This window comes from Saxophila tyrrhenica, assembly GCF_035928015.1.
Source record: "Saxophila tyrrhenica strain CCFEE 5935 chromosome Unknown scaffold_11, whole genome shotgun sequence".
Lineage (NCBI taxonomy): Eukaryota > Fungi > Ascomycota > Dothideomycetes > Mycosphaerellales > Extremaceae > Saxophila > Saxophila tyrrhenica.
In genome coordinates this window covers 693,354-713,576 of record NW_027041743.1, presented here as the reverse complement: position 1 = coordinate 713,576, position 20,223 = coordinate 693,354, and the positions used below count along the sequence as shown (strand labels likewise).

The 20,223-nt window shown below is 55.3% G+C and overlaps 10 protein-coding genes across 10 annotated transcripts; 5 read left to right on the top strand and 5 right to left on the bottom strand.

Moving 5' to 3' along the window:
- Positions 1-71: 71 nt before the first annotated feature.
- LTR77_007344 (uncharacterized protein) lies at positions 72-1,674 on the bottom strand (the record flags this gene model as incomplete). The annotated part of the gene is made up of 3 exons (XM_064804581.1): positions 72-970; positions 1,039-1,321; positions 1,372-1,674. The coding sequence occupies 3 exons, from the start codon at positions 1,672-1,674 to the stop codon at positions 72-74; spliced, it is 1,485 nt and encodes a 494-aa protein (XP_064657351.1).
- A 516-nt stretch (positions 1,675-2,190) lies between these two features.
- LTR77_007343 (uncharacterized protein) lies at positions 2,191-5,472 on the top strand (the record flags this gene model as incomplete). The annotated part of the gene is made up of 1 exon (XM_064804580.1): positions 2,191-5,472. The coding sequence occupies one exon, from the start codon at positions 2,191-2,193 to the stop codon at positions 5,470-5,472; it is 3,282 nt and encodes a 1,093-aa protein (XP_064657350.1).
- Positions 5,473-5,832: 360 nt separating this feature from the next.
- On the bottom strand, positions 5,833-7,799 carry LTR77_007342 (uncharacterized protein; the record flags this gene model as incomplete). Its single annotated transcript, XM_064804579.1, has 2 exons — positions 5,833-7,460; positions 7,517-7,799. 2 exons carry the CDS (start codon positions 7,797-7,799, stop codon positions 5,833-5,835), a joined length of 1,911 nt encoding a protein of 636 aa, XP_064657349.1.
- A 343-nt stretch (positions 7,800-8,142) lies between these two features.
- Positions 8,143-9,537, bottom strand: LTR77_007341 (uncharacterized protein; the record flags this gene model as incomplete). Its single annotated transcript, XM_064804578.1, has 2 exons — positions 8,143-9,249; positions 9,313-9,537. The coding sequence occupies 2 exons, from the start codon at positions 9,535-9,537 to the stop codon at positions 8,143-8,145; spliced, it is 1,332 nt and encodes a 443-aa protein (XP_064657348.1).
- A 577-nt stretch (positions 9,538-10,114) lies between these two features.
- On the top strand, positions 10,115-13,583 carry RIA1 (Cytoplasmic GTPase/eEF2-like protein (ribosomal biogenesis); the record flags this gene model as incomplete). Its single annotated transcript, XM_064804577.1, has 3 exons — positions 10,115-10,177; positions 10,311-12,838; positions 12,890-13,583. 3 exons carry the CDS (start codon positions 10,115-10,117, stop codon positions 13,581-13,583), a joined length of 3,285 nt encoding a protein of 1,094 aa, XP_064657347.1.
- A 34-nt stretch (positions 13,584-13,617) lies between these two features.
- On the bottom strand, positions 13,618-14,725 carry LTR77_007339 (uncharacterized protein; the record flags this gene model as incomplete). The annotated part of the gene is made up of 2 exons (XM_064804576.1): positions 13,618-14,570; positions 14,623-14,725. 2 exons carry the CDS (start codon positions 14,723-14,725, stop codon positions 13,618-13,620), a joined length of 1,056 nt encoding a protein of 351 aa, XP_064657346.1.
- A 448-nt stretch (positions 14,726-15,173) lies between these two features.
- On the bottom strand, positions 15,174-16,184 carry LTR77_007338 (uncharacterized protein; the record flags this gene model as incomplete). Its single annotated transcript, XM_064804575.1, has 2 exons — positions 15,174-15,886; positions 15,908-16,184. The coding sequence occupies 2 exons, from the start codon at positions 16,182-16,184 to the stop codon at positions 15,174-15,176; spliced, it is 990 nt and encodes a 329-aa protein (XP_064657345.1).
- Positions 16,185-16,600: 416 nt separating this feature from the next.
- Positions 16,601-17,184, top strand: LTR77_007337 (uncharacterized protein; the record flags this gene model as incomplete). The annotated part of the gene is made up of 2 exons (XM_064804574.1): positions 16,601-17,092; positions 17,140-17,184. The coding sequence occupies 2 exons, from the start codon at positions 16,601-16,603 to the stop codon at positions 17,182-17,184; spliced, it is 537 nt and encodes a 178-aa protein (XP_064657344.1).
- Positions 17,185-18,173: 989 nt separating this feature from the next.
- GPI12 (N-acetylglucosaminyl-phosphatidylinositol de-N-acetylase) lies at positions 18,174-19,019 on the top strand (the record flags this gene model as incomplete). Its single annotated transcript, XM_064804573.1, has 1 exon — positions 18,174-19,019. The coding sequence occupies one exon, from the start codon at positions 18,174-18,176 to the stop codon at positions 19,017-19,019; it is 846 nt and encodes a 281-aa protein (XP_064657343.1).
- Positions 19,020-19,308: 289 nt separating this feature from the next.
- MRT4 (mRNA turnover and ribosome assembly protein) lies at positions 19,309-20,055 on the top strand (the record flags this gene model as incomplete). The annotated part of the gene is made up of 1 exon (XM_064804572.1): positions 19,309-20,055. One exon carries the CDS (start codon positions 19,309-19,311, stop codon positions 20,053-20,055), a length of 747 nt encoding a protein of 248 aa, XP_064657342.1.
- Positions 20,056-20,223: the final 168 nt, after the last annotated feature.

The following is a 20,223-nucleotide window of genomic DNA, read 5'->3' as shown; positions in this document are numbered from 1 at the left end:
TTCAGCGTTCGACGTTTGCGGTGGAGTTGAAGAAGATGGTGGATCGCAGAAATTGCATTGCAGACCTAGCTCTAGTCCAAGTCTACCGCAAACCTCTCTCTAATCTTGCTGCCGAAGAAGTAGAACAAAATTGGAGCGGGAGCAATCGCCAGAGCCAGGAAGCCAAAGACTGAGATGCCCCAGCCATAACCCAGCTGATCGAACAACGCCGGCGCAAAAAGAGGTACGATGCCGCCCACAATACTGCGGAAGACTGCACCTGCCGCGATGGCTGAGGCGGAGTACCGCTCGAAGGAGTCGATGTAGTAGTTCGTCGTCGTGTTGAGGATCATGACCTGCCCGATGCCGTAGAAGTAGGTCGCAAGGACAGTGACAAACCACTGAACGTGGAAGTGAACCGTCCACGCGAACCAGAAGAGTCCAACCGGGATGAGGACAGAGCCAATGTTGGCGAGAGGCAGCCGATACTCTGGATAGCTCTTTCCGCCATTCTTGTTCACTAGATAGTTGCGAACTGTGTCGATACGAGGGACAAGGAACCAGACTGCGGTAAGGAAGCCAAGTCCTGGTCCAAGGTAGATTAGACCGACTTGCTCAGTGTTGAAGCCGTACTCCTCCTGGTAGATTGGCTGGAAGTTGGTGTAGAGCGAGTAGGTCGTCGAGAAGATGATGGCCTGGTAGCTACTCATCGTAAAGACAATGGGCTGCATCAAGATCCGCAGTGGTCGGGAGAACGAGTGCCCGAGTTTTCTCCAAAGAGGTCGGAAGTCCTCGCCCTTGTAGGTGTATCTGCCTGTCGCGTCTTCATCCTTTTCCATCTGCTTCTTGCGCGAGGCCAGGATGACTGGCGCGTACGTCTCGCGCAGGAAGAAGTAGCCAGCGAGCGTGTTGAGGCCGCAGATGATGGTTAAGACCCAGAATATCCAGCGCCAGCCTGCTCTTTCGACTATCACACCTCCCAGCAGTGGACCTGCAAAGAAAATGACAAAGGTCAGTCAATGTGTCAGACATGGTAGGGTTTTGCTCGTTGGAATTTACCGATGGTGGGACCGAGCAAAGGACCTAATAGGTACCATCCGAATATGCTCGCGCGTTCTTCTGGTCCGCACATATCTGATATCGTTCCTCCACCGTTCGCAATTCCAACGCTACCAAAGAAACCCGCTAACGTTCGCACGACGATGAGGAACTCGATGTTAGGCGTGAGTGCTGACGGTATTTGCAGTAGAGTAAACATGCTGAAGCAGATAAGGTAGAGCGATCTTCTGCCGAAGGTCTCTGAGAGCGGCGCGAGGATGAGAGGCCCGATCCCAAGCATGATCTGAGCAGTTAGCAAGATGCCCACGGATGTGCTAAGCAGGCTGTACGTACTACGAAGCCTGTCGTACATCCAATGACCGTCTCCGGGGTCGTGTTCAAACCGTCCGCGATCTGGTCGATGCCCGGTGTGAACATCGACGATGCCAGCGGCGACAAGATGGCCATGGATGCGATGACGCCCATGTTCATCAACTTGTCCCGGTACCTCCATGCCTTCGGGTTCTCTGTATCGTTCTCTTCAAACTCTATGAGTTGGCGACTGTCGCCTCCCTCGCCGGCGTCGTTCAGCTGGCTGCCATTTCGAAGCAGCGGCTCCCTCTCATCGTTCTCGCGGTTTTCCTCGTTGCCAGGCATCTTGCCGCCGGTGCGCCTGTGGTCGAGAATGTGGAGATGGAGAGGGGGTGAAGGGTGGAAGAACTGTGTGTAGAAAGCAGTACTTCACCTACCCGCCACTTGGAGGTGGTGTGGTATTGCTAAGCGGTGTTGATCTCATTCACCATGACGATCACACTGGGCTAAATATGCACACGCCATGCGCGAAAGATGCGATCCCCGCACGTCCTCAGATCCTCGAATCACGAGACTTCACTCCTGCCTAAAGCGGACTTCTCCACGGGAAACGGCCCGCTCCAAGGGATACATCAAGCATTTTCAGACCGAAGGGACCAGACCACACTTCCATACACCACTCTCTACCTTGTACTGAGCCAAAAGCTCGTGGATTGGGCGCATCATTCCTATGGAGACGCGGCGACAGCACCCTCCTGAGGTCTGCGGTACTGAAAAGACGAGCGAATTCTGGCAGCCATTGAACGAAGTCGAATACTCATCCAGGAGTACATGGAGCGCCGTGCGTGACGGTCGGTGACCATGAACGTACTACTGGACCGCATCCCGGTAGCCGAGCGCTATAGTGTTCTGCGCGACCTGATATGGTCATTGAAGCCAGACGATCAAGCAGAGTTACGCCTCGCGGCATCCGTTATCAGGCAGGATGGCGGCGAAGGTCTTTCTCAGGAGCTTTCCCTGTTCCTTGAAAGGACCATCGAACAGGGCCATGTTCAGCTAGCTGTCGGCTTGTGCCTAGAAGATCAGCAACTATGCCACACACTACTAAGTAGAGCAATCGAAGAGGCAATCAAAGCTAAGTCAGTCAATAGCAATGATTTCTCTATCTTCGAGCATCTCCGTCCATGGCTTCGCTTTGCGAGTCTGGTCACTCCACATGCCCCATTCTCCGATATTCAGTCCCGGCTGCTCGAAGTCTGCCTCGAGCTACTGCATTCAGAAAAATCAGAAATTCAGAAGTCCGCAAGAGATGTTGTTTTGGAAACACTTGCCCTTCCATACCCGGATGCACCAATCACTTCATCTACCGCTTTATCAGAGCTGATCTGGAGCCACGTTCGCTCGCTGATCGACTCGGGTAGACCGTTCAGCGTCATCACAGGGTACTCTATCTGGCTCAGGTGGCTTCTTTCGGCATCCGGGGAGCAGACTCTCAAGACTGGCGACGATGAATACTGGCAGCTCCTCTCGAACGGCCTCAGATACGGGGATGCGGAGCGAAGAAAGCTTTGCCTCAACATACTCAAGCTTACCATCGCGAGTGATTGGGTGCCGATCTCTGCTGAGCTGCGCAAGCAGTATGAGCGCTTTGCCACTGTGTTCGAGACTATCATCCTCGGAAGATATATCAATCAGGTCATGGAATGCGAGAAGGACCTGAACTTCTTCGTGAGCGACAAATGTGAGCTTAGCTCCTCGTGGCTCTTCGCGCTACTTGGCGCGGCCCTTGACAATGCTATGCAAGACTCGAATCGCAAGTTCGTGGGCAACTGGGTCATGCGCTCCACCTTCAAACCTACTCCCGAGTTGATGGCATTCTTCCGCACCGACTTCTTACCCTGGGTAACGCAAGGCCAGCATTTTGTGGCTACTCTCAAGTACGTGGACGGTAAGGCCTCGTGTCGACATGGACACCAGCTTGCATGCTTTATCAAGTGGCTGCGAGCGGTGTGGTCGGGACCGGAACAGATTACAGATATCGTGGTCGAAGCCATAATGGCCAAGCGGAACTCGATGTTCGCCTACTGCACCGTCTACCTGCTCGAGGGCCTCGAAGACTCCTTGAGCGTTGAGCAGAAAGCGCACATGCAGACGCTTCGCGGTCTACCCGAGGTGGCTAGCAACTATGTTCGGTTGAAGACTACTGCGACAGAAGCCGACCGCCCGCCACCGACGAGAACATCAGCAAGGAAGTCTCGAGAGCAACAGGCGCTCGAAAAGATGCATGCGTTCGAGCCGACCTCGGAAGCACTGGAGGACATCTGGTCAGACGTCGAATACCTCGAATTCCCAAAAAGACTTCTGATGGTGCTGCCCTCCCTCCTCTTGGGCAGTCCCGCCCTCATGCGCGCCCGCCGGCATGACGTGCTTGCTGCCAGCATTTCGCAGAAGCTTAGGGTATTGCGAGAAGTAGCCGATACTAAAACATTTCTCTTCCCGCCGCTGGCAGCGTGCATGAGGAGGGCAATTACTGATTCACCGGACCAATCCGACCTCCTTGGGCTTGCAGACTTCATCACTAATGTGGCTGAAAAGCCTCCAAGTCCAACAATTGATACAATGCTCGAAGAAGCTATCATTCCATTGACACCGTATGATTACGAGCACTACTTTGGCGAGCCCCTCAGCTATGGCTATGCAGCATACCTCGACCTTGTGAACAGACTGCGACAACCAGACCGAGAAGAACCAGTGTTGATCAGGACGATAGTAGAGCACATCCTTCACAAATGGCGATCACAGAGGGTCCCACCACCAACTATCAGCGCATGGAAGAATCTGCTTCAGTTGCAGGTGCTTCTGCTATGCTTTGAGCAGTACGAGCCACCCGTCGAGGAAAGGGTAGGGCTGCTGGAAGACCTGTTCCACATCCTAGCGATCGAGCCGCTGCCACACTACCGGTACCTCCTAGAGGTGATGATTGTGAGGATGATCGTACGGCAAGACCTGAGGTACATTCTCCTCGCAAGACTGCGGACCAAGGACCATCACTCCAACCCGAAGCATCTGGCCTCACTGATGAAGATTGGAGCAATACTGGCATGCACGCCAGACACGACCAAAGACTTTGCCCAACAGATCGCAACAGCATTTGTGCCCCTCGCAGCCTCATCGAAAGTCGTGATTCGGCATGAGGCGCAATGGCAAGTGCCACTACTCATGGATCACGCGAGAACAAAAAGGTGGAACGAAATCACAGACGACGTAGCCTTCGCAGCTTTGGACGAGTACATCAGAAGCCTTGAACGCTTCCACGATCCGCCGCCTGAAAGGAAGTTTGGCAGATTCGACCCGACGACCGACCTGACCTTGACCAACCTCGTCGAAGGCCCGTGGCTCGCTCTCGACCAGCAAGAATCTCCTCTCACAACCCACGATGACTTCCTCAAAGTCTACAGCAACGACGCACACGACCCTCCATATTTCACCTCACCCCCCTGCATCCCCCTTGGCCCACCCGTCACCCGCCCCGCACCCACCCCACCACTACCACCCCAACAACCCTCCCTCGGTCCCCAAACCTCAGAAACAGTAACCACCGCACTCCAAACAAAAGGCACCGCCCACCTCGCGCGCTCCCTATCCTCCTCCGCACCTCAAACCCGTCCACATCCGCACCTCCTCATCGTCGCCTCCCTCGTCACGAACCCCTACAACCTGGGCGGTCTAAGCCGCGTGAGCGAGATCTTCGGCGCCGGAGCACTAACGCTACAAAACCAAAACGTCCTGTCGAATAAAGACTTCCTCTCTGTAGCCGTCAGCTCACACCTGCATCTCCCCGTCACGCAACTCTCGGCCCCGTCTATACCGGAATGGCTGCGCGAGCGCAAGCGAGAAGGCTACACAGTCGTCGGGATCGAACAAACAGACCGCTCAGTCGTGCTAGGCTCGAAGGAATGTGTGCTGCCAGAGAAGTGTGTGCTAGTGGTGGGTAGTGAGCGGGAAGGCGTGCCGGGGGAGGTGTTGCTGGAGTGTGGGATGTTGGTGGAGATTGAGCAGATGGGGGTGACGAGGAGTTTGAACGTGCAGACGGCGGTGGGGATTGTGGGGTTTGAGTATGGGAGGCAGTATCGTCGGGGATGATTGGGGAGGAGGGTGTGTGGGTTTGGTGGAGGGGGAGGGACGGTGGTGAGGTGGAGGAGATGTGGCAGTTGAACCAAATGGAGGATGGGAGCATGATGGCAAGATACAAATTTGCTTGCAGAGCGATGCTATGTGCTGCTGTTCGCTATCGACAAAATGAACGCCTCTTCGCCACCCACCTACCCAGAGAGCGTGGGTCTAACTCATCAGCCAGGCCATTCATCATCCAGTATCGTCGCCTCACAAACATCAGATCCCAACGCCTCGCTCAAAGAAACCACAAACAAGTCGTCTCAACACCAAGAACCAGACAATCCTTACACCCCCCTCCACACAACCCAACAATGACCTCCGCCACTTTCACTGAACCGCTTCCCACGGCCGTGGGAACCTCTCCCGATCATCCGCCACTTTCTTCTTAAACAACGCCAGATCCTTCAACACCTCATCCACATCCCTCTGCCACTGCTCATGCTCAAACGAGCCCTCCTCACCATAAAACTTAAGCCCGCCCGCATCACTAAAATCGTCGTCGTCAAAGCCACTATCACTCCCATCTTCCTCCCCACCCACCTCCTTCGGCAACACAATCGGATTCTTCAACTCCCCGACCGCAAGCGATAAATGCCGTCTCAGCGCCTCAATTTCCAACTTCAGCGCCTCGTTCTGCGGCCGTAACTCCTCGACTTCCATCTGAAGAGCACGGATCTTGACATCGCTCACCGCCCGCGACTCCTCCATCGCCCGCTGCATCTTGCCCACCTGCCGCTGATAATCCTCCATCTCGTCCCTCGCGCGATCCGCTTCGTCCCGCTTCCTTGTCGCGGCGGCGTTGACGCTGAGCTGGAGACACTTGATCGTCTCCTGCATCTCCATGATCTTCGCGTCGCGCTCTGCGGCGCTGACGGCGTCTTGGTTGACGACGGCGGTGAGACGGATGCGTTTCGCTTGGTCGGCGTAGCGGAGCGTGCTAAGCGTTTCCTCGTAGTCGGTCGGCGAGATACAGGCCACCATGGCGGTTTTGGAGTTGCCTCCGAGCGAGGACTTGAGGAGGTAGGTGAGCACGGAGTCGCGGTAGGGGACGACTTCGGCGCGGCGCTTGGATTGGTTTTGCCGGCTGTTCGGCCTGGATTGTGCTTGTTGGCGCTTTGGATCAGCGAGGGCGGCGATGACGCGGCCGAGGGTCGTGAGGGACTGGTTGATGTTGCCGCCTTCGCGGAGGCGTTGGCCGGTGGCTTCGGTGCGGTTGGCGCGTTCGGAGCCCGCGAGGTCGACGAGGCGCATGCGGGCGAGGCGCTCGATGGTGCTGTCGGTGGCGATGTCGTGCTGGATTTGCTTGAGGGTGAGGGTGAAGACTGCGTGGCTGCGGGAGGAGGTGTCGTTCATCTTGGTGCTGGCCGTGGTCCGGTTGAGGTCGCCGGTCTTCATGAGGCGCTCGATGTCTTCGTAGCTTTTTACTTGCTCGTCGGTCAAGTTCTGGACGTACACGCCTTCCGAAGGGCTCTCGCGGATCTTGAGGTATGTTGGAGGTGTGGTGCGAGGCGTGAGTAAGTCCTTGACGTGCTCGTTGTAGATCTCAAAGTAGGAGACGTGGACGTTGTATGTTATACTGCCGTTCTGCTCCGCTTCGATACGCTCGAACAAGCCTTGACATGTCCGTGGGATGAGTCCTGGCTGATCTTGTGTCCCCATCATGGTGTACGATTTGCCCGAGCCCGTCTGTCCGTACGCAAAGATACAAGTGTGGTAGCCGTCAAAGTTGTGGTCCAGAAACTCCTCTCCAAACGACTCATACACATGCTGTTGCTCCGCATAATGCGCATCCGCCTCGTTATGTGACCAAAACGACTTGTCGAACGTAAAGTCCCTCGTCTCATACTGCTTCCGCATATTCTTCACCTCCTCAGCCGTCAACTCAGGCGGATGCAAAATCGTCTGTTGCGTCTCCGGAACCATCTCGACCAAACACGGCGACCGCTTCTCGAGCTCTGCATCCCATCTCATCAGCGTTTGCACCGAACCACTACCATAGCACTGTACTCACCTCTCTTAATAAACTTCCTCACCCTCACAACAACCTTGACATTCCCCCCCTCCGCCCCCTCCACACCCACCACCGACGGCCTCTCCTCCTCCCTCCGCCTCAACCCCGCCTCGCTCGCGCCCGCCCTCATCACCACCGGCGCACTCGCATTCGAATGCGCCGTCTTCAACGCCCGATGCGCCATCTCGTTCAAGTAAAAGCGCTCGCTGTTTGTGTACTCGTCGAAAGCGTCGCAGAGGTCTTCGAGGGAAATCTGCGAGCGAAGGCGGAGGTAGGCGTACATTCATGAGTCGTGTGTGTCGAGTGCTAGCATGTTGCGGTTGCCTTAGCGGGTGTCGGTCATTGGGCCGGTTGGGGGTAGGGGCGGTGCGGTGAACTGTGCTTGCCAACGAGGATGATCTTGGGCGCGTTTGGGGCTTAGCGGCGTTTGGAGCGGGAGTTGCGAGGGACGACGAGGACTAGCGGCGGGAAGACGCGATTGCATGTGATTGTTCGAATCGACCGAGAGATGAAGCGACAAGGCGGAGAGAATGGTTGAGACAATGTCAAGAGCTTTTCCATAGGTCAAGTAATGCTGCATCGCTAATAATGCCTCCAATCAATAGTCCTCCTCCTCCTCCTCCTCCCTACGACGTCGACGCCGCCGCTTGAGCAGCAGCAGCAGCCTCCATCTCCTTCCTCCTCGCCTTCCTCTTACTGATCAAACTCTTCAACGCGCCCAAACACCTCGTCACCACCTCCTCCTCCCCACAGCTAAACCGATAATTCCTCTCCTCGGTCAAAATCTGCATACACCACGTCTTGCTCTTGCTGATGTTGTCAATCTCCACCGCATCGATCATGTCTCCAATACTCAGCACTAGCAACGCCGCGTACTCTTCCTCATTCTTGTACAGTGCCATACCCGAAGGTCGAATGACGACCCACACCTTCTTCCATTGGCGCACGCCAGATTTGGATTTGAGGAGGTACGCCCAGCAGAGGTAGAGGACGCGCTCTGGGTTGTCGAGGTCGAGTGTGCGGAGGGTGGAGAGCTGGCTGGGATTTCTAGGCCCGGCGTTTGGTCGCGCAGGGGCGGAGGTGCCGTAGATGGTATTTGGCACTGGCTGGGTGGAGCTCGTGGAAGGGCGCGGGTCGATCGTCTGCGCGAGCGATAAGGTGGAGAGGCGCGCTGCAGGACCTGCGGTGTCCGAGAAGTCAGACATCGAAGTCCTCTCAGCGCCGGAGTATTCTGCGAAGGATGGTTGGCGAGCGGGAGGGCGGGGCAGAGTGCTGTCCTGCGTGTGCGTGCGACTTCTGGGTAGCGCATAGCCCGACACCAGAGCGTCTGCATCCGAAGAGCTCGCGTAGCCTGCTGTTTGTGGACTTCTCTCTTCCGCGCCAGCACTGATCTGCGCGTCGATACTTCGTTCGAAGCCCTGGTATTGACTTGTGTTCGCGCCGCCCGGGCTCGAAAGCATCAGCTCCTCCTCATGCCTGTCAATCCGCGCCTCCCTCCTTATGACCTCCACCCATTCCTGTGCATCCTCATCTGACAGCGCTTCGAGGTGGTAATTCCGTGAAGGCGAGAACAATCCAAAGACATGCTGCTTGTCCTTCCTCTTGCGATCCCTCTGTCGCGCGACCGCCGTGAGGTCTGAGAGTAGGATCCGGTGTCGCAACTTCGTTTCCTCTTTATCGCGGTAGATAGAGAGTACGTTTGGTCGCAGAACCAGAAAGACGGACTTCCAGGACTGTGTGATCCGTCACTTTAGCCCATGTTCTGGAAGTTCATTAGGAGCAGGACATCGACGAACCTTGGTCTTCCTCGTCCGCTTCAGCACCTCCCCATGCTTGATGATGCGATCGAACGCGAACACGCCGTTCTCATTGACAGGCGAGTTAAACGTGTCAAGGCCCACCTCGAACGCTCTGAAGCCGGTCGCGTGTTGGAAGATGGGGACTGGCAAAGTTGATATGGGAATCTCCCGCCCGACGACTCGATGGGGCGTGCAGTGTTGGCGTGGGGCCACTTCGGCCATGATGGTGGTGAGCAGTCCTATTGCTGTGGTCTGTCGCGTGGTTTGCTGGGTTGTGGTTGTGTCTTGTTGGTTATGCAAATACTATGGTTCCAATTGTCTGTTGATCAGAGTGTCGTGTTGGGTGTTGTTGTGGTCAAGGAGAGGAGAGTCGTGACAGAGAAGACCTCACCTCCTGGAGAACAGTGGAAAGGAAGGTGCGGTGGTCAGGGCATTGGGTTCGACTCGGACGCCACTCGACTCTGGGGAGGCACGAGGGGAAGGAATGATCGGCAGTGGCGCCATTCATGAAATAACGGCAAGTGCAAACGGTCACAAGACTGCTCATGTGCTCTTGCCATTTTGGGGGGGTCGAGAAAGATTTTGATGGAGAAGTGAATGCGATTGATGCTGGTGATGATGAGACATTGTGAGTCGTCTTGAAGCCCGTCAGCGAAAAGTCCTGAAGTCGGGTGGGGCGACGGCTTGCTGCACGACAGCGCATGCTCTAGATTTCGAGAAGACATCGAAGACATATCATCGACACTCTCTTTGAGTCGTCCAAAGCCAAATCACTTCTTGGTGTGGCATACCAGCAAAGATGCCTGTCGTAGGCCCGGAGAAGCTGGTCAAGCTCCAGCAGCAGGGCGAGGGTATCAGAAATGTAGGGATTGGAGCATCAAACCATGGATGGCAAAGGACTAATATGAAAAGATAGATATGTATCTTAGCACATGTCGTAAGCCAAAGAAACGACTCCAGACTGTCCCCAAGCACCCTGTTAAAGAATGACATAGGACCATGGCAAGACCTCCCTAACCGACGCCCTCATCGCCACCAACGGCATCATCTCCCCCAAACTCGCTGGCAAGATCCGCTACCTGGACTCTCGCGCAGACGAACAGCTCCGCGGCATCACCATGGAATCCTCCGCCATCTCCCTCTATTTCTCCCTCTTACGGCGTTCAGCCCCGGAAGCCCAGCCAGAGCAGAAAGAGTACTTGATCAACCTGATCGATTCACCAGGCCATATCGATTTCAGCTCTGAAGTCTCCACCGCTTCTCGTCTATGCGATGGCGCGGTCGTGCTGGTCGATGCGGTGGAGGGCGTGTGCTCGCAGACTGTGACTGTGTTGCGGCAGACGTGGACGGAGAAGTTGCGGCCGCTGTTGGTGATTAACAAGATGGATAGGTTGATTACGGAGTTGAAGCTGAGTCCGGCTGAGGCTTACACGCATCTAAGTAAGTTGCTTGAACAGGTGAATGCGGTGATGGGCAGTTTTGCGTTGGGTGAGCGGATGGAGGATGATCTCAGGTGGCGGGAGAGAATTGAGGAGAGGGTGAACAAGACTAAGGACCAGGATGGACAGGGTGAGGGAGCGAAGGGGAGGAAGACGAGTATTGCGCAAGACGAGGAAGGCGTGGTGATGAGCAGTACGCCAGCCGAGTACGAAGAAAAGGACGATGAAGACATCTACTTCGAGCCGGAGCGAAATAACGTTATTTTCAGCTCTGCGATAGACGGGTGGGCTTTTACGCCCCGGCAATTTGCTGGGTTGTACGAGAAGAAACTTGGTATTAAGCGGCATATTCTGGAGAAAGTGCTCTGGGGTGACTTCTATCTGGATCCGAAGACGAAGCGAGTTCTCAGCTCAAAGCATCTCAAAGGACGGAATCTGAAGCCAATGTTTGTACAGCTGGTACTGGAGAACGTCTGGGCAGTTTATGAGGCTACCACGGGTGGACCGAACAACAAGGGCGACCATGGTCTGCTGGAAAAGATTACAAAAAGCCTCAACATCAACATCCCAGCTCACATCATGCGGTCACGAGATCCGAAGGCTTTGCTGAGTGCTGTGTTTGGCGCCTGGTTGCCGCTTTCTACTGCATTGCTGGTGTCTGTTGTCGAGGGTCTACCATCGCCTTCAGCCGCGCAGGAGTCCAGAATGCCCGCATTACTGGAGCAGTCACCTGGCGCTGATCAGATCGACGGAAAGATCAATGACGCAATAGTTCATTCGAAGCAAACAATCGGCGAGCCGGTGGTGGCGTACGTGAGCAAGATGGTCTCGATACCGGAGAGCGAGCTGCCTGGAAACAAGCGAAAGGGCGGTATGCTCAGTGCTGAGGAGGCTCGAGAGTTAGGCAGGAAGAAGAGAGCTGAGATAGCAAGAGCGCAGGCTCAAGCGAACGGTGAGGCGGATGTTGCTTCTGTCACTGATGCGCTCAGCAGCGCTGCAATCGGCGAAGACGAGGAGGTCGAAACGACGAATGGCACAGAAATGCAGGACGAGGATCCCGAGCACTTGATCGGCTTTGCAAGGCTGCTATCCGGCACACTGACTGTAGGAGACGAAGTCTACGTCCTCCCACCGAAGTTCACGCCCGCAAGGCCTGACGCCCATCCACAGCCGAAGAAGGTCACGATTACAGCACTCTACCTCCTCATGGGTCGCAGTCTGGAAACCCTCAATTCCGTACCAGCAGGCAACGTGGTCGGCATTGCTGGCCTCGAAGGCGCCATTCTCAAGTCCGGAACCATCTGCTCGCAACTCGACGGCGCTCCCAACCTCTCTTCCACTACAGCTATCTCGACCAATGCACCTATCGTGCGTGTAGCGCTCGAGCCAGCATATCCTGGCGACTTGGATAAGATGATCCGCGGCCTCCGTTTACTCGAGCAAGCAGATCCAGCGGTCACTTACGAGCAGCTGGAGAGCGGTGAGCACGTCATACTTACTGCTGGTGAACTACACCTGGAACGATGTCTGAAAGACCTCCGAGAACGGTTCGCAAAGTGCGACGTCCAAGCTGGTGAGGCTATCGTGCCGTATCGGGAAGGTATTGTGCGGGCAGAGGAGATGGAGGCTCCCAAGAATCCTGAGCTGGGCAGAGGCAGGGTCGAGATGACGACCGCGAGCAAGCTTGTCACAATCCGTCTGAGGGTGAGGCCTCTGCCGGCAACTGTAACGGAGTTCTTGGTGAAGCATACTGGGGCAGTCAAGAGGCTGTACTCTGAAAGGAAGGCGCAAGAAGAGGAGCGCTCGGTCCCGAAGGGAGACGATGTCGATGGAGAGGAGACTAACGCAGACCAGCCCGAGGACATTGAGGAGCACGATGTTGAAGCTGGTGACTCAATGGAGGAAGCAGGTCAGGTGCTGTCAATGGAAGAGTTCAGGAAACGTCTAACAGAAGCTTTCGCTGAAGAGAAGGGTGAGAGAGAGGTGTGGAAGGATGTGGTGGATAAGATCTGCTCATTCGGACCTCGACGAGTCGGGCCCAACATTTTGATTGACGCTACTCACGATGCCATCTGCAATCGCTTGTAAGTGTCATAACCCCATACCCACCGACCATGCTAACGAACATCCTCCAGCCTCCACGATGACGCCTCCCAAACCTCCAATGGAGCAGCAGACAAACAAACCAACACCCTGGCCGACACAACCACCCACGCCTTCCAACTCGCCACCCACCAAGGCCCCCTGTGCAACGAACCCACCCAAGGCATAGCCGTCTTCCTAGAATCCCTCTCCCTCAACACCTCCTCAGACTCCGAAGCCGCGCAAAACACCGGCCGCCTCACTGGCGAAATCCTCCGCACGACCCGCGACGCCATCCGCGCCGGCTTCCTTGATTGGAGTCCTAGAATCTTGCTGGCGATGTACAGCTGCGAGATCCAAGCCTCCGCCGAAGTGCTGGGACGGGTATACTCCGTCATCACACGCCGACGGGGCAGGATCGTAGACGAAACACTGCTCGAGCCGTCGACGAACTTCACGATCCTGGCTTTATTGCCCGTGGCGGAAAGTTTCGGGTTCTCGGACGAGATACGACAGCGTACTTCCGGTTTCGCGGCGCCGCAGTTGGTGTTTGAAGGTTTCGAGGCGCTGGATGAAGACCCGTTCTGGGTGCCGCGGACGGAGGAGGAGATTGAGGATTTGGGGGAGAAGGCGGACAAGGAGAATGTGGCGAAGCGGTACGTGGATGCTGTGAGGCAGCGGAAAGGGCTGTTTGTGCGGAAGAAGGTGGTGGAGAGTGCGGAGAAGCAGAAGACGTTGAAGAGGTAGTTTGGTGTGGTATGCAAAGTTTTTTTTGAAGACTCTATAGTCCTGGTCCCGGTCTTTCGAACATGGGCCCGTTGCGACGCCATTCTTCTAGCATCACGCTTACTTCCACCCGCAAGTCTTCGACTATCGCATCGACTTTGATGTCGTTCTTGTCGTAGCCGAACGGATCTTCCAGCTGGGCGCCGATGGCTTCGATGCCGTAGAGTGTGAACATGACGAAGCCGACAAGCAGGATCGTCCACCATCCCATCTCTCCCACCAGGGCAAAGGGCAGGACGCCGCCAAACAGCGCTAGTACCTGCTTCATGTGGATGAGTAGAGCGACAGGCAGTGGCGTCAGGTGAATCGTCTCCATGCTTCCATAAGCAGACACCAGGGAGTTCAGCTGATTGTTCATCTGCGAGCTCTGCGGGGCGTTGAACCAGCCTCTGTCGTGGCCACGCTTGATGTAGCCCTCCACCGAGATGCTGAGCTGGAGTAACAGGCCGAGACCTTGCTCCTCAAAACCACGAGTTCCTGCTGGCAAGAGTTCTGTGTACTCATGTCTCGACATGCTGTGGCTTTCGCGGCGCCTCCGCTCCACTTCCGTCCGAGGTAAGAGCAAGGGCAGCGTAGATCCCCATTCAGCGCGCAAATGGTTCTTTGCAGCGTATATCAGAGCCAGGAGGATCCTTACGGTACGTTCTGTATCTGCTCGCTCCGGGTCGCTCGGCGGTGCTTTGCCAGCGTACGAGCATGCCAGGAAACCTCTGGTCAGGTTGCGTATGCAAGTGACGATCGTTGTCAAGTACTGATTTCCCTGCCAGAAGCGATCGTAGGACGTCTGGTTCCGGAACACGAGCATCAAGCCCACCACTATTGAGAGGGATGGTATTGTTGTGCTGGGCAAGTAGAGATGGCCATCACGGCGTTCGTCCACGTAGCATACCAATGCGGTGAAAGCTATGTGTAACGCCACTGGAATTGCTACATCGACATGGATTGCACCTGGGATGTCTGTCAGCCGTTGTTGTTTGAGTGAAGTATAGACAGTTCTTACCTTTGATGAACCGTAGCACGAGAGGCCATCTGCGAGGCTTCTTCCTGGTTGAATTGTACAGCGGGAAAGTCGGTGACCTCATGTGGTGTCGAGGACGCGCCATTTTACCATTTGACGCCAACGGCATCTGACTAGTTGTCTGCAGTGTTATAGGTGGCGGAGGTCTCGATTCTTCAACAAGTCTGCTAGATAAGCTTCAAAGGACCTTCACTTGGCAGTCGTCCTCCTCGGAAGACGCGTGGCAGTCATTCGTTGATCACCACTATGCTTGATATCCCCTCACCATTTTGCATATGACGAGCGTGGTGTAGGTGTTGCAATGGCTGTTGCCAAACATTGTCTGTGGTCTTGATCTTGAATCGAGGTGGAGTTTCACGCTAGCCGAGCGCACTTGCCCACAGCAAGTCGTGGGACGGGCTTTCCGGATAAACGGGGTGCAGATCAAGCAGCATGTGAATGTCGCTGCAGGCAAAGACCAATATCTTGCAGGAGGCGCCCAAAGACAACAGCTGGCGGTTGCTACAAAGCACAGTTTTCTGCATTTGAACGTCTCACAAAGGCGTCTCCACGCTGGCCAACACATCCTCGATAGCATCCTCCACAGTGACACCTTCAAGAAGCCGCTTAACAGCCTCAGGATCACTGCCCCACTGCAAGCTCCTCTCCGTCTGCGCTGTTGCAAGCCTGAGCCGGTGTGGATATATTTTGTGCGCTGCGAGCGTGACCAGCGAGGGAGGTACGTAGTCCAGCCCGTGGAGCGGAGCCAACAATTTCGAGATGGCGCGCAGCTGTCTTGTCGCTGTAGCCGTGACGCCTCCTGAGATGTAGCGGCTGCTGCGCATGAAGACGACAACATTATGGAGGTAGGCCGCAAGCTCAGGGCTCAGATAGACTTCGGAAGTGAGAGTGCGCAGAGCGTCGATCGAGTCCGGTGTGATGGAAGGCATGTCCTCTGCTGTGGCATCATTGTTGAAGTACTGAAGTCCATCGCTGGAGGGGTGGAAGTGAGACATGCAGAACAAGTCGTTCAGATGCTTCGAAAGTCTTGTGCCGGGAGCTGAAGTTATAGAGAGGACCATGAAGTCCTTCGAAGCTGTATGCATGGCCGTGCGAGTAAAGACGCGCTTGGTGCGGATGAGCTCGAGCGCTTGTACTTGTACATTCTCGCTGGCGGTGTCCAGGTCCACAGCGATGATGACGTCTGCGATACGGCGCGTGTCGAGCGTGTTGCTACCAAACTGGGCAGTCCTCGTTGACGACAAGTCTGCAGAAAAGGAAGGCAAACGGTAGCTGCGCCTTCGCTCAACGGGACTTTCATTGTCCAGAGAGGGCTCCACCAGAATGCCTTCGCTGAACTCATCGACAGTAGTAGATGGACTGCATCCGATGACGGCCAGCTGGAGCCCGAATACGACACTGCAGATGACGCTCAATTCATCTCGAAGGTCATGCCTCGAACCGTCCGTCGAGAAGATGCAGTGTTCCCGAGCAATGAGGCTTACCAATACTGCCAGTTCGAGGTCTCCGAGCCGTTGGAGCTCTGCTTGCAGCGCGTTATCCATGGCGCAATAAAAAGTCCAAAATGCGTCTTGGATTTGGTTGAGGTCCAAATGCCCTATACTGGGCTTCCTGTCGCCATACCGTGCTCAAAGTCTTGTACTCAAGGTCTGATAAGACGTCCCTTCCATGATGGTGGTGGTGAGGTTTGACAAAAGCGGCAAATTCGTTCCAGATGCCCTTGGTGTTTCGACTTTGTTGGTAAATTGAGAGAACGGAAGAGGTCAAGCTGGTAGTCGTCCAGCTGGAACCTGACGAACGCTACATCCGGAGAAAGCTCCGATCTCATTCACACCAATGGGAGCTCACATATCAACGACGTCCATCTCTTTAGCTTCTCCCCCTCTAGGTACCTACTCAATTCTAATCCCGCTGGAACCGCATGTTGAAGAGAAATACCCCGAAGGGAACCACAAGAATCATGTCCACAATCAACAGACTACCTCCCATTGGAGACGTACCATCGCTCCCAACCTCAGACCGCGCAGCCATCCTAGACCAGCTCTTCGAACCAAGCACCCAACTACACACCCTCTCGGTCCCACTCCTGCACGAGGAGACATTCCAATCTTATAACGACCTCATCTCCGCCGTCGGTGCTCAGCTTACCGACCTCTCGGAGTCTGCTTCAACATCAGACACAGACTGGCTTCGAAGCATTCTCGGATCGCACCCACGACTAGGAGCGAAGAAAGTCGAAAGTGAGCAAAGCCAGGCTGAGCAGGCGCAGTTGCAGGGTGGCGGGGAGGAGGCCGAGCAGTTGCGGAAGCTGAATGAGGAGTATGAGAAGGCGTTTCCTGGGTTGCGATATGTGGTTTTCGTGCAGGGGAGAGGGAGGGATGTGATTATGGCGGATATGGCGAGGAGGATCGAAGGGAGTGATATTAAGACTGAGCAGAGCGCCGCTATTAGGGTGAGTGAGCTGCTTCTTTGTGGAAATTGGAGACTAATGTGAAGAAGGCGATGTGCGAGATCGCCGCTGATCGGGCGGCGAAGCTCGTTTGAACAATTCTGTGTCGTCGGGACCTTGTTGCGAAACGATGCTGGGTGTCTCGCCCGATGTGATCGACTATGAAATCACCGTGGCCAGAGACGCTATTCTGCGCCTCGTGGCGAACTGCTGTCTCCCATGTGACAACCGCTAGGGCCGCATAGCATATGAACGACGACTACAGGCCCGAAACAGTCAGAGAGTTAAAGGCTTCAATGCAGGCACGTCGAAGTACCAGGGGAAGAGGCTCTCCGAGACAGCATCAAGCACTATCGTTGCCTTTTCTGTTCAACCCGAAACCAGAGACGCTTGCTCTGTCCCGGCGCCAAAGCTGCAAATTGCTAGAACCACTTTTTGCTCGGTGTGGAAGCGTTTCCGTCAAAACCGCATGGCGAGGTAAGCACTACAATGGCTGTAGTGGCGCAAGGGAAAGCATCGGGTGCGGAGACAGGGAAGGATTTGTTGTTGGAGGCTGTGGAGATGCGCAGTGGCCAGACGATAGATACGAGGTTTGGGTAGCGGTAGAATGCGAAGTTGAACGATTGAAGTAAAATCCATGCAATTCTGCTCCGCAGACCGTCTACTGTTTACCCACCGACGGATTCTGGCCCATATGTATGTCTCGGAGAACCAGGTCACGTTCCCAGAACTTCTAGATTCTGTTTGTCCGACAAGCGCCTTTGATCTCGCATTTCAATACATCTTGCTAGCTGCTCTAATGTTGGAGAAGTCCGGCCATTCGTTCATGTATGTATCGATGTATCGAACAATTCTCCCGACGCCGCCTTCCCGAACTTCACTCTCCTTCGGCCCGTGCGACTTCTCTTCGACATAAAGTCAACACCAGCCAAAATGCAGTAGCCGTGAACGACAAAGACTTGGTCACACCGGCACGGCCATTGCTTCAATTTGGACCCGTCAAGAATGGATGTAAAACTTCAAGATTGGCCATGATCGCGTTTACAACCCATTGATCCTATAACAAAGACATCAAGAGGCAGCAATGGAACTCAACTACACCCTCCTCTCCCAACTCCCCCTCGCCATCCTCGTCCTCTGGATCTTCACCCACTACATGACCCTCACCTTCCCGACCCTCCAAGGCCGGCGGATCCTGCTCCTCATCGCCCACCCAGACGACGAAGCCATGTTCTTCGCCCCGACACTTCGTCGCCTCTCGGAGTCCTCTTTGCAAAACCAAATATACATTCTATGCCTGAGCTCTGGTGATGCGGACGGACTCGGCCATGTTCGCAAAGATGAGCTTAAGAAGAGCGCCCTGATGCTCGGGGTCACGCATCCGGAGCACGTGGTTGTGCTGGAGGATGAGCGGTTCCCTGACTCGATGACGCAGACGTGGGACGCGAAGCAAGTCGGCAGCGTTCTCACGCGGTACTTTGCGCCTGATGCTGCGAAGGGGAGCGTGAAGCAAGCGCCTAAAGCGTTGGTCGACACAATCATCACGTTCGACGAGGGAGGCGTATCCGGCCATCCGAATCACGTCTCTCTACTGCACGGCGCGAAGGCTTTTCTCAGCCAACTGATGCAAAGACATACGGGGTGGGAGTGTCCGGTCAAGCTGTACACGCTTACGACGACGAATGTGGTGCGGAAGTACTCGAGTGTGGTGGACTCGGCGATGACGGTGATTACGTGTTTGTGGAAGAGGAAGGAGAGGGGGGATTTCCCGACGCCGGTGCTGGCGGTGAGTGGGTTTGGGGATGTGAGGAGGGCGCAGAGGGCGATGACGACGGGGCATCGGAGTCAGATGAGGTGGTTTCGGTGGGGGTGGATTGGGGTGAGTCGGTATATGGCTGTGAATGATTTGGTGAAGGTTAAGGTGGTGTAAAATGTACAACGAGCATTGCTACGTCCACTTGAACCTGCCCAAGTCTTTCAAGGCCCCTTCAGCTTTCTCTCTACCGTAGTACTGAAAAGTGGCCATGATGTTGTGCTTTCGAAGGCACATCGGACATACTCGGCTTTAACCCATGCACGCTAAGCTGTCACCCAAAAAAGCTTACTCCAAAATTTCCTTTCGAGCAAGTCGACAACCAGACACAGCACAACTCCTACAACAACAACCCCTCTCCCAATAAACGAGCCATCCACCAACAACCAAGAACACAATCGCAACCATGCCCCGATCCAAGCGCTCCCGCCTCGTCCACACCTCCCGCATCGCCAAAGTCCCCTCGCGCCAAAAGTCTGCCTCCCAATACGCCTCCCTCCGCGCCGCCATCGCCGCCTACCCGTCCCTCTTCCTCTTCTCCGTTAGCAATATGCGCAACACCTATCTCAAAGAAATCCGGCAAAACTTCGCTTCCGACGGACGATTGTTCTTCGGCAAGACGAAGGTCATGGCGAAAGCGCTCGGTCTCACGCCGGAAGAGGAGGCAGAGCCGGGGTTGAGCGGGCTGGCGAGGTATTTGCAGGGGAATGTGGGGGTGTTGTGTACGGAGAGGAGCGTGGAGGAGACGATGCGGTATTTGGAGGAGTTTGTGGAGGTGGATTTTGCGAGGGCGGGGATTGTGGCTCCGAGGAGTTTTACTGTGCCGGCGGGGGTGGTTTATAGCACGGGAGGAGAGGTGCCGCAGGAGGAGGATGTGCCGTCGCCGCATTCGTTGGAGCAGACGCTGAGGAAGTGGGGGATGCCGACGCGGTTGGAGAAGGGGAGGGTGGTGTTGGATCAGGAGTTTGTGGTTTGTGAGGAGGGGAAGGCGTTGGATAGTCATCAGACGGCGCTGTTGAAGGTGTTTGGGGTCGCGGTGGCGGAGTTTCGGGTGAGGGTTGTTGCTTGGTGGAGCAAGGAGAACGGGGAGGTTAGGGTTGTGGATGAGGGAGCTGTGGACGGGGAGGGTGTGGAGGACATGGACGAGGACTGATTGAGCTTCTTGTGGATGCTTGAGTGTCTTGTGACATGATGAGACGACTGCTACTTTGAGCGTGGCGTTGGTGGAGTTTCAAGATGCCAGCTTCTTATTGCTAGCTGTGAAAATGCATGAATGCTTCATTGCATTCACTCAATTCCATCGCGCTTGTCCATCCCCATC